The following is a 12,221-nucleotide window of genomic DNA, read 5'->3' as shown; positions in this document are numbered from 1 at the left end:
CAGACCACTGAAGTGAGCGGAATTACTGCACACCTCTCGCTTTCTTTGTCTCCTGGTTGCAGCTGTTGTACCGGTGCCCAAGGGCATCTGCCCCGAGGACCACAGTTGGCACTGTCCTCTCTTCTCCACCTTCAGACACCACACAGCTTAGTCGGGCAGTTAGGCACAACCGGTGACCTTTAAGCATGGAAGACTCTTTAGCATTTCCCAGTTCTCTCCCAGAGTGACACTTGGCAACCAAAGAGCACAAGGGAAAAAAGTATGAACAAAAGAATTTATAAGACTAAATTGGTAGAATTAGGGTAGGGAGGGTTAGTGAGGAAATACAATTTTAACCAAATACTTGTTTCTTCCTAAACTCTTTTGGAAAACCATGGCCCAGAGACCGCCCAGGTGGAGAGGCATTGTGCAGATGTGCTTGACAGCCACTTGAGCTTCATGAGGGGAGACCAGGCATCCTAAGTGCCGTTCCCAGCCAGGGCTGACCGCTGGAGTTGAGATGCTTCCTGTCTCTGGGCTCTCTTCCCTAAGTAACTTGAAGGTTATTCTTTGTTGCCCAGGTGTAGAGTAACAAATGAGATTTATACTTTTTCTTTAGATCCAGCACTAGCTGGCGGCCATGACAGCTCATTTAATTCTTATGCTTACTATCTGTAAGTTGGAACAACATACTTACCTTGGAATTCTTTATTTTGAAACTCTTGAAAGGAAGACTCTGAGTGAATATTTAAGTTTTACTGCTATATTTTTTTTTTTTCTTCCTGTACTGGGGATGGAACCAAGGGGCACTGCACCTCTGAGCTACACCCCCAGCCCTATTTTTTTTAGTCTTTATTTTTTGAAACAGGGTCTTGCTGAGTTGTGAAGGGCCTCACTGAGTAGCTAAGGCTGTCCATGAACCGCGATCCTCCAGTCTCTGCCTTCCAAATGCTGGGGTTCCCAGCGTGCATCACCAGGCCCCACCTTGCTGCTGTTCTTAAGCACAAAAACCTTAGTTTCTTGTACCACGAGGAGGATAAAGTGATTAGACTTAGTCCCATTGTATTGAGAATATCATTAGCTATTGGTTGTTGACTGGCTATTAGATACCAGGTCCTGTGACACATGCTTTGCATTAATTATTACAAATCCTTCTACTTTAAAGAAATCAAAGTGCAAAGAGGTTAAATAACCTGCTCAGCTAATAAGTAGTAGAGTCAGAACCGTTTGTCTTCAGAGCTGGGGCTCTCTAACACTGGGCGCTCTGCTTGATTAGAACTCTGCCTTGCTATCGACACTCAAGCCTCCTCTACTAAATCTTTAGCTGGAGGCACCAGGAAATTGAAAACGGGCCTCTATAGTTCCACCTCATTTCCCTTCTTTTCACCCTCTGGTGAAGAAGTTAATTGAGCAGCAAAGTGGCCAAAAGCCTGGCAGGAAGAAGAAATTGCAGCAATAGCAAAGGGCTTAAATCATTCACAAACTGGGCATACAGGCTCTTAAGTTGGCAAAAATTGACTGGAACCCTAACTTCAATTTCTTTCCTCGTACCACTAAAAAGTTGTCCCTGAGCTAGGAGCTATGGTGGGACAGCCACTCCTTTTACTCTCCAGTGTGCATCTGGCAGATCCCAGAGCTTTCACTGCGAGGAAAAGACTGATAGTCTGCTGCTGGCTGATTCCATCTTGGGCCTTCGGGGGGTTGAAATGATCAGATGAAAGGTGCTGTTATTGTTCCAAATAGACATTCGTCCGACTCCATAACCAGAAAACTGGGCAGGAAGTGGTATTTGTTGCTGAGCCGGACAATAAGAATGTGTACAAGTTTGAACTGGACACTTCTGAAAGGAAGATCGAGTTTGACTCTGCGTCGGGTACCTACACGCTCTACTTAATCATCGGAGATGCCACTTTGAAGAACCCAATCCTCTGGAATGTGGTATGTGGCTGAGTGTGCCCTGACCCCAGTGGGTGACAGGTCTCCTCGCCCTCACCTTGCATAGGAGGCACTGTGCCCTTTCTCTGTATGTGGTTCTAGGGCAATGCCTAGGGTTGGCAGGTGGATAGTAAATATTGCTTCAATTAATGAATGGAATAAATTCACTCTCATAATTTTAGTGATCTGTGAATTTCTGTAAGTGGTAATACTGTAAGGCGGTTTTTACGGCAAGGCTGTTTTTTGCAATACACAGATGTAAAAGCCAAGGCCCTGGCCTTTGAGATATGATACGGCCTCATGGGAGGGATAAGAGTTCAGGATACTATGGGGTGAGGAATTGTAGGTGTGCAAGATGCTCGTGAGTATCTGTGTCGCCAGTGTATGTATACAGCGCTCTTTTCTGCCTCTCTTTGAATTGCGCAGTAGCAGAAAATACCTCAAGAGACCTGGCTTTTGAGCAAAGAGTTGAAGAAAAATAGGGGCTTGCTGGAAATATCAGGGGATGCTGGGAGAATTGTTGGGGACTGGCCCACAGAGAAGCTCGTGAGTGGTTATGTTTGCTGGAGCCCTCGTCTCTGAGGAGAGCCATAGGAGATGGAGCTGGAAAGGTAGCAGAAGTCAGACTGAAGCCTGAGCGATGTTGATCGTGTGCAGGACAGAGGGCAGCTGTGTTTTCTGTGTTGTGTTCAGGGCTCCTTTTCTTCTCCTGGACTTTGAGCTGTTTTTTGTACAAGATCATATTTTCATTTCTTTCCTCCTCCTCCTCCTCCTCCTCCTCCTCCTTCTCCTCCTCCTTCTCCTCCTTCTCCTTCTTCTTTTTTTTCTATTTTTTTTTTTTTTTTTTTACTGTGATTAAATCACACTTCCCGGGGACAACAAGCAGTTTCTGATTACAACTGTTACAGCCAGTGTACCAGCTGGGTCTTTTTTATTAAGCAGCTTTATGGGGCTTTTTCTATCATACTGGTAGAAAATTGGAACTCTTGCTCTAAAAAGCATTTTCAAACACTTGTTTTATTCTTGAAATTTTTACTGCCTCTATTTGTCAACTAATGGATCAAAGGTGATTGGACTGCTCGTAGCTTTTTGCAGTTATGGTCCTGGTCAGGAAGTATCATCCTGCCAAGGAATTTTACTCCCTTTTCCACTGTTCACCTCTAAAGACTGTCCTTACTTTTTAGGCTGATGTGGTCATCAAATTCCCTGAAGAAGAAGCTCCCTCGACTGTCCTGTCCCAGAACCTTTTCACACCGAAACAGGAAATTCAGGTACACCCCAAAGGCCTTGCCCACTAAACAGCGGGGATAGATGGCGCAGTGAGAGGGCAATAAGCACCCCCTGGACGATGGCACAGCTCCTCTTTCCTTTTTTGTTTTTATGTCATTTAATAGTTTGAGCCTCACTCACCACCGTGTGAGTTAGGCAGGGTAAATAACAGTCTCATCCTCGAGCTGAACAAACAGGTATGGAGGAGCACCAAGAAAGCAGAGCATAGGCAATGAAATGAGAGCTGTCTCTGTTCTCAGTATGCGGAAGCTCAGCCCTCATGCTGCGCTATAGGCACAGATGAGCTCAGCACTATCTCCTCTGCTCCTGCGTGAATCGGGGCGGCAGGTCACGCACCCGGGCAGGCCCTTCATTTCTCAGGCTCCCCTTGCAATACAAACATGAGCAAGCCCCGCGCACCCTGCTCACAGGACTGTGGTGAAGACAGAATGGATAATGGATAAGGAAAGAGACTTGGAAGTGTTTCTGGAGCCCATTACAAGGTGAACACAGCAATTGCCAAGCAGTTCAGGTACTGGTTAAGGCAACTGAGGTGGATCCATTCAGTGGATGGTTTTGCAGTGGTGAGAAGTGGTCCTACTGTAGTGACATGGAAACCTACATATGAATTAACGTGAAATGTTAAGACCACATAACTTGCTCTCATTTTATTATTGGAAAAAGTGATGGGGCCCAAAAGGTAATGTAGTAGAATTCTTTTCCAGCTCCTCTTCATGTTGACAGAGTGCTGTTTAAGAATGTAAAGTATAGCCGGGCGTGGTGGCACACGCTTATAATCCCTGCACTTGGGAGGCTGAGACAGGAGCATCACACAGGTTCGAAGCCAGCCTCAGCAACTTAGTGAGACCCTGTTTCCAAATAAAATATAAAATAGGTCTGGGAGTATAGCCCAGAGGTAGGAAGCCTCTGGGTTCCACCCCCAATACCCAAAAAAAAAAAAAAAAAAAAAAAAGAATGTAAAGTACAAGCTGGGCGTGGTAGCACACACTTTTAGTACCAGCATTTGGGAGGCTGAGACAAGAAGATCATGGTTCACAGTCAGCCTGTTACTTAGGGAGGCCCTCTGAAACTCAGTGAGACCTTGTTTTAAAATAAAGAATAAGAAATAGGGCTGGGAGTGTAGCTCAGAGGTAGAATGTTCCTGGGTTCCATCCCCAGTACCGCAAAAAAAAAAAAAAAAAAAAAAAAAAGAGTAAAGTACAAATCCAGCTGTGGTGACGCACACCTGGAATACCACTATTTGGAAGGCTGAGACAAGAGAATTACAGGTTTGAGGCCAGCCTGAACAACTTAGCAAGTAAAAAGTAAAAAGGGTTGGGGGTATAGCTTGGAGGTAGAATGTCCCTGGGTTCAGTCCTCAGTACAAAAATAAGGAGCATGGAACAGTTAGCGGACGTGTAGCTGTGATGGTGGAGGCACGGTAGCATAGCTGCAGATGAGAAACCTTGAGTGGCAGTGGCAGCGAGGCTGAAGTGAAAATTCAAGCACAGGCGCTCTGTGGGCCAAGCCGTGGAGCTGGGATGCCAAGGCATCTGCCAGCCGAGCACATGGCCGTAATCTACACACTGGAGGAAATGTGTGTGGGGTGGAGGGTACTGGGGACGAACCCAGGGGCATTCTGCCTCCAGCCCATTTTATATTTTTTGTTTTAAGGTAACAGAGTCTTGCTAGATTGCTGATAGGCTTGCTTAGGCTAGCCTTGAACCTGCGATCCTCCAGTCTCAGAATCCCAAGAACTGGGATTATAGTCATGTACCACTAGCCCCAGCTATGAAAAATCCATTAAAAAAAAAGTCTCTAGGCATGGTGGCTCACACCTGTAATCCCAGTACTTGGAAAGCTGAGACAAGAGGATTACAGTTTCAAGGATAGCCTCAGCAAGTTTCCAAATATAAAATAAAATTAGGCTGAAGGTGTAGCTCAAAAGTAGAGTGCCAGCTGAGCGTGGTGACGCACTTTAAAACCAGCATTTGAGCCGGGCGTGGTGGCACACGCTTGTAATCCCCGCCCTTGGGAGGCAGAGACAGGAGGATCGCTCAGGTTTGAAGCCAGCTCTGGCTTAGGAGACCCTGTTTCCAAATAAAAAATGTAAAAATAGGTCTGGGAGTGTAGCACAGAGGTAGAAGTGCTTCCAGGAACCCCAGTACCACCAAATAAATAAATAAATAAATAAATAAATAAATAAATAAATAAATCCAGCATTCGAGAAGCTGAGAAAGTAGAATGCTTTTGGGTTCAATCCCCAGCATATATATATAATCACACACACACACACACACACACACACACACACAGCTTGCATAAGTTTGTTACAACTCATAAAGCATAGTCAAATGCCCTATTTCATTTGGTCCTTGCAGTATCTTTTTAAGCCTAGTAGGATGGTCGTTGCTCTTTCCACCCCCAATTTTCCACTAGAAACCGAGGCAAAGAATAAGGTTTATTGCTTCTGATTTCACAGCCATAGATATTAATTTGGGCTTATACAGAGGTCTCTGGACCCCCAATCTATCACTGCTTCTAGGTTGTGCTGTCTGGGTGAGCGTCCCAAAGACTCTAGGAATTTTCTCAGAAGACAAATATCAGTGGGATGCTTGCCCGCCTCTGGCTTAACTCTGAACGTCAAGGAGAGCAAGTGGAGAGAAAGTGTTCAGAGCATCCCTGGAACTTTGGCTGGGGGAGGGACCAGTGGGCAAGGTCAGAACCCTCTATAGTGCGCCTGTGTTAAATATTAAAGGGGCGGCCAGTTACCTAACTGAAGCGAGGAAGCAGCTTATGACCTAGCAACCCAGATGCCACCCTGTAACCCAGAAGCATTGTGAAACTCAGAGTCTTGCCTCAGGTGTGCCACCGAAGCCATCTGTAGACCTGGGCACCCTTTGTGACTTGGCCAGATGTAACTTTATAGTTGTATGCTGCAGCCTCTTTAGCGGCAGTGAGTCTTTGGGGTGGAAAAAGGGCTGACCAAGCAGTGAGCTGGAACCGGTGTGGTATCTGGGGAAGGGGGACCTGAGATCAGAAGCCAGCACTGAGAGGGGCAGAGTCCCAGGACCCCTTGTTGCCAGGAGGGCGTGGCCTCCAAGAAGCCTTTTCTCTTTGTGGTTGCTGTTGACTCTGTGGTCCCTGGTGCACATGGCAGCCCCTACTGGGAAGGGTTTTTCTGAAGTCTTGTTGCTGTGTCTCCTGGCAGCACCTGTTTCGAGAGCCTGAGAAGCGGCCCCCCACGGTGGTGTCCAACACGTTCACGGCGCTCATCCTCTCGCCCTTGCTCCTGCTCTTTGCTCTGGTGAGTCGCTGTAATTAGCATGGGCAGCGTGTGTCTGGCGCCAGACTCGGCAGATGTAGCCGCTCCAAAGGGGGCTTTGTGCTCTGGAGGGGTCCAGCAGCTGTGACCTGAACGGATGGTCAAAAAATTTTAGAATAACCAGAATTCTCCACGATGGGGGAGTGGCCAGATAAACTGATCCATTAACAAGAGGGCCTGAGAAAGTTCCTAATAGCCAAGGAGAATGACAAAAGTGTGTGGGCCTCGATGCTGTAGAAGAGTGTTCAGATGAGATCAGTGGGAAAAAAGCAAGGGCCGGCTAAGGCTGTGCAGAATGGAGGCAGGGCTGCCTTCCAGCTCCCTGGGGCGCACACAGCTGGAGACAGCCACAGTCCTCATAACAGCAAGTGTTAATGCGCACGCCGTGCAGTGGGATAAGGTGCGGCTTGTTAACGGCATTGGTAGGTGTCTATCTGTTGTGACAAGATGGACAAGGTAGATTATTGAGTGAGGATGGCAAGACAAGGCCAGTGGGTTCCATGTGATCCACTTTGTGAGAAGCATTTCTAAGATATGTCTTAGTTTGGTCATCTCTAAGGAGAGGACATTTTGGAGAATGTTGAGGAAGGAAACTTGTACCTTTTATACTTTATTGCACTGTTTGTATACTTTTTAGCTGATCAGTTTTTGTTTTTTCTTTCCCTTTTAAAATTACAAAAAAAAGTTCAGAGACTTTTTGAGAAAATCTTCATTTGGTCTTAACTTTTGGAAAGTTGCTAGAGTTCCTAATTAATGCATTGATTTTGACAAAAGAATTGTTGGCTAGTTTAAATCTAGAAAGCATGACACATGCTTTTAGAAACCGGACCTAGAGCGGGACACCTGTTCTCCTCTGAGTGATTGGAATTTCAGAAGGCAGGAGCCCAGAGCAGAGCACGCGACCCGCCAGCTGTGGCAGGTTCATCCTACCAGTTCTTAAAGAACATAGTGGAAGTGTCAGTTACTTTATCATAAATGCAGTTTCTGACCTTTCTGCTTCATAGTTTCGCCTGTTTTAAAGTAGAGGGGTTTGCTGTCATTAAAAATGATGTTCAGGGCTGAGTTACCCAAACCCAGTTGAGAGCAAGTGCTGAGATGCCTTTCTAAAGCAAAAAAGGAGCAATATTTTCCTGAGGGCTTGTAATAAGGTGCTTGTCACTTGGAAAAATTCCCTGTCTTTCTGGCGTGCATGAACTTTTAAGCCTCTGGGCTGTTCATTGGATTAGCATTGGCATGGCATGTGCTGCCTCCCTTTCAAGTTCTAATGTCTTTTTAATTTATTTCTCCCCATCGTTCAGTGGATCCGGATTGGTGCCAATGTCTCCAACTTCACTTTTGCTCCTAGCACGATTATCTTTCACCTGGGACATGCTGGTAAGTGCCCCAGGCCGCTAATTCCATTTAACCTCCTCTGACATTTTGTCTACACACGCAAAAGGCCTGTTAAGTAGACCCACAACCTATTAACTATAATGACTTAATAGCATAACATTTCCCTCTTCCTCCTGGCCTTTTAAGATAGTTAATATGATGATAAACCTGTTTGGCCCATCAGCTTAGAACAGCTGTCATTATATTGGGCTTCATTGTACCAGCAGGCTGTTGGCAGCCCATTTACCTTCATTTAATAGCCCTGTTCATTTCTAGAGATTACTCACTTATCATATCTTTACACTGAGCCATCTTCCTGGATGAAGAGCATTAATGCAGTTTCCAAAGGTTATCTTTCCCCACCGCATCGATCTTCACATTTGCTGGCGGCTCTGTCTGGACAGTAATAGAAAACAGCCCCTTTTATAGTCAGACATACTGTCCTGTGTTGTTCTCTTGAGAACTTAGGACCTAAGCAGTCTGCACATAATGAGACAGTAAATTCACAAATCAGTTAAGCATTTCTGAGACTTTGACACTATTGGCTCCGCATTGCCTTTGTCTCTCTGAGAGGTCGATATTTTTTAATTCTTTCTCTTTCGGGAGTCATCATCTCTGCATCCACAGTATATGGCTTCTGGAGGGGTCTGTAGATGAATCCCTTGAAATTCCAGGCCAATGTGTATCTGTATTTTTCTGGGGAGAGTCTAACTGATTTTCAGGTCTGAAGTTCAGGTTTCTGAGGTCAAGGACCTCAGAAATGGTTAAGAACCCCTGCCGCAGTCCATCTGTCATCCTTCAGGGCTAAATTGACAGAATGACCTTTCTCTCCTGCTCCTTTGCTGGGTTTGAATGATAGCCCCCCCGGGTCAGACCAAGAACAAAACCTGAATAAAAATGTGTTGAGAGCCATGACTTTTCTTGCCAGTGTCCTTTTTGTGCATCTTTCCTTGTTTGATTCTCACTAAAATGCTGATGGAGTGATTGGGCAGGAATTATGATCCCATTTGACAGGTAGTAAATTTGGACTCAGAAATTAAGTGGCTGGTAAGGGCATAAAGGCTGGTAAGCTGTCAGTGCCCAGCTCTGATCCCTTTCTACTAAACCTTTCTCCGCAGTCCTCCTGGCTCCCCTTCTAGTCAGAGTGGTGGATCATTTTTAATGTTTCTGTTTTGTTGTTTATTGAATGGGGGGGGGGTCTTACTATGTTGCCCAGGATCTCAATTTCTTCATCTCAGCTTCCCTTGAACTACAGGCACATGACAGAGTGCCTGGCGTACTTAACATGTTTTTAATAAAAAGGAAATTATTAAATTGTTTATATCCTGCATACTTTTAGTGAGAATTTGAAAAATAAAGGTTGGGTGCAGTGGTACATACCTATAATTCCAACTACTCTGGAGCTTAAGGTTGGAGCATCACAAGTTTAAGGCCAGTCTGGCTGGGCGTGGTGGCGCACTCTTGTAATCCCAGCGCTTGGGAGGCTGAGACAGGAGGATCACACAGGTTCAAAGCCAGCCTCAGCTACTTAATGAGACTCTCAGCAACTTAGTGAGACCTTGTTTTCAAATAAAATATAAAAATAGGTCTGGGAGTATAGCCCAGAGGTAGAAAGACCCTGGGTTCTACCCCTAGTATCATGAAAAAGTAAATAAGGCCAGACTGGGTAATTTAGCATGACCTTAGGGTCAACACCTAAAGTATAGCTCAGTGGTAGAGTGCCTGCCTAGCATCTGTGAGGCCCTAGATTTAATCCCTAGTACTGCAAAAAAAAAAAAAAAAAAAAAAAAGAAAAAGAAAAAGAAAAATAGAGCCAGGTGTGGTGTGGTGGCACATGCTTGTAATCCTAGTACTTGTGAGGCTGAGGATTGCAGGTTCGTGGCCAGCCTCAGCTACTTAGTGAGGTCCTCTGCAACTTAGTGAAACCTCATTTCAAGATAAGGAATAAAAAATAGGGCTGCAATTGTAGCTTGGAGGTAGAATGCCCCTGGGTTCAGTCCCCAGTACTGCAAAAATAAAATAATAATAATAATAATGATAATAAGTAAATTCCAAATATATTATGATAGTAAATTTTTAAATGAAACAAAAACCTGCATTAAAGAAGCAGAGAAATAAGCCAGGTATGGTGGTGCATGTCTGTAATTCCAGTACTTGGGAGGCTGAAACAGGAAGATTGCAGGGTTTTTTTTTTTTTTTTTTTGGTTTTTTTTGGTTTTTTTTAGCGGGTCTTGGGATGGAACCCAGGGGCATTTGACCTCCGAGTTACACCCCCTGCCCTATTTTTTATTCTTTATTTTGAAACCGGGTCTCACTGAGTTGCAAAGGGCCTCACTAAGTAGCTGAGGCTGTCCGCGAACTGTGATCTTCCGGTCTCAGCCTCCCAAATGCTGGGATTACCAGCGTGTGCCACCACGCCCGGCAAGATTGCAGGTTTGAAGACAGCATCAGCAAGTTATGAATAAGAATAAGAAGTAGGTCTGGAGTGTAGTTGGGAAGTAAAATGCCCCTGGGTTCAATCCCTAGCACAAAGGAAGGAAGGAAGGAAGGAAGGAAGGAAGGAAGGAAGGAAGGAAGGAAGGAAGGAAGGAAGGAGACAGATAGATGTGAACAAATCTGTAGCTTAAGGTAAAGAATCTGAACTCTGCTGGGCGTGGTAGCACATGCTTATAATCCCAGCATTTTGGGAGGCTGAGACAGGAGGATTGTGGTTACTTAGTGAGGCTGAGACAGGAGGATTGTGGTTACTTAGTGAGGCCCTGAGAAACTCAGACTCTGTTTCAAAATAAAGAATAAAGAACTAGGGCCGAGAGTATAGCTCAGAGGTAGAATGCCCCCTGGGTTCCAGCCTCAATACCACAAAAAAAAAAAAGATTCTGAACTCTGATTTTTACCTCGGAGGAGGAGGAGGAGCAGGAGCAGGAGGAAGCGAACAAAGAAATAGATGTGAACTGCCGGGCGTGGTGGCGCACGCTTGTAATCCCCGCGCTTGGGAGGCAGAGACAGGAGGATCGCGCAGGTTCGAAGCCAGCCGCGCGCGCTGGCTTAGGAGACCCTGTTTCCAAATAAAAATGTAAAAATAGGTCTGGGAGTGTAGCCCGGAGGTAGAAGGGCTTCCAGGAACCCCAGTACCACAAAAAAAAGAAAGAAAGAAAGAAAGAAATAGATGTGAACAAATCTAGCCTGAGAAAAAGAAGCTGAACTCTGATTTTTACTTCTGAGTTTCTTGGTAGTCAGAGCTGAGAGGCAAGTATATTGAGCTATTTTCTGGCATCAGATATAAGGAGTAAAACAAGTTGGCCTAGAAATGCAGACCCTTCCCTGACCCCGTAGTCACTCTTCCTACCCCTCCCCTGTCCTTGTCACAGTTTTGTTTAATTGGATATCATGATACCTCCTCTTGTAGCGATGCTGGGGCTCATGTATGTCTACTGGACTCAGCTCAACATGTTTCAGACCCTGAAGTACCTGGCCATCCTGGGCAGCGTGACGTTTCTGGCTGGCAACCGGATGCTGGCCCAGCAGGCAGTCAAGAGGTAAGGTGGGGCTGCAGGGCAGGCTTAGCGATACTTGCTTCAGTTCTGCCCACCCAGCTTTAGACCAAGACTATGTGAAAAGTGATTCATCTCCAGCCTGACACAGAAGCCACAGAACTTTGAAGTCAGAAAAGCACCTTAGCAATCAGCTGTGCCTATATTAAAACCACAATAATTTATGTCCCTACGCATTAGAATGTGAAAAGTAATTGTTTTGTGTAGATTAAAGAAGTGGGGTAGAATATGTTGTGGAAGATGATTGGCTGTGTAAAAATTTCCTTCTCTGCTGCCCAACCTCTTCCATGCCCCTGAGAGTGCCCCTTCAGTAGCCCCTAGCATGCCTGGAGTTTCTCCTGGGTGTGGGGGGGTGTCCTTGCCCCACAGAAGCTCACAGGGATCATCTGCCAAGGAGCCTCTGCCCTGCCCGGGAGCCAGGCAGGCTGGGAATCAGACAAGTAGTTAGGCCTTGACATGATGGCAGCTCACTGGCAGCTTGGCTTTCAGAACAGAATTAGAAGCAAATTTAAATGTCACGTAGGTGTTTCTCATTGATTTGACTTTATTAGAACCTGGGCGATTTCAGCTACGCAAAGGTCAGTAAGAAAAGGTCAGAGTTGCTTTCAGCTTTGGAAGAACTCATTTTCATACCTGCTCTGCTTTCTCCTCTCAAGACTTGTGCTGGCCAAACGTCACTCAATAATGTGCCCTCCAACATGGCTACCAATTAGGTGGGTCAGAGCTGAGAGAGATTTTCCCAGGGAGACCATTAATGGTCCACCCAGGTTCCCACTGTGAGCTTTCAGGGC

General features: G+C 45.6%; 1 protein-coding gene across 1 annotated transcript in view; it reads left to right on the top strand.

The window, feature by feature from the left end:
- The window catches only part of RPN2 (ribophorin II), a gene marked incomplete at both ends in the record, with an annotated part of 36,026 nt that extends 24,607 nt beyond the window's left edge, over window positions 1-11,419 (top strand). The window contains 5 exons of the mRNA XM_080716818.1: window positions 1,723-1,917; window positions 3,099-3,185; window positions 6,395-6,490; window positions 7,807-7,882; window positions 11,286-11,419. Coding sequence (XP_080572944.1) covers window positions 1,723-1,917; window positions 3,099-3,185; window positions 6,395-6,490; window positions 7,807-7,882; window positions 11,286-11,419 — 588 coding nt within the window. The remainder of the gene's footprint in view (window positions 1-1,722; window positions 1,918-3,098; window positions 3,186-6,394; window positions 6,491-7,806; window positions 7,883-11,285) is intronic.
- Between the last annotated feature and the right edge of the window lie 802 nt (window positions 11,420-12,221).

The sequence above is a fragment of the Muscardinus avellanarius genome, assembly GCF_963383645.1.
Source record: "Muscardinus avellanarius genome assembly, chromosome: 19".
Taxonomy (NCBI): Eukaryota; Metazoa; Chordata; class Mammalia; order Rodentia; family Gliridae; genus Muscardinus; species Muscardinus avellanarius.
Note: the sequence above shows the minus strand (reverse complement) of the source record. Positions and strands in the feature narration are given on the sequence as shown.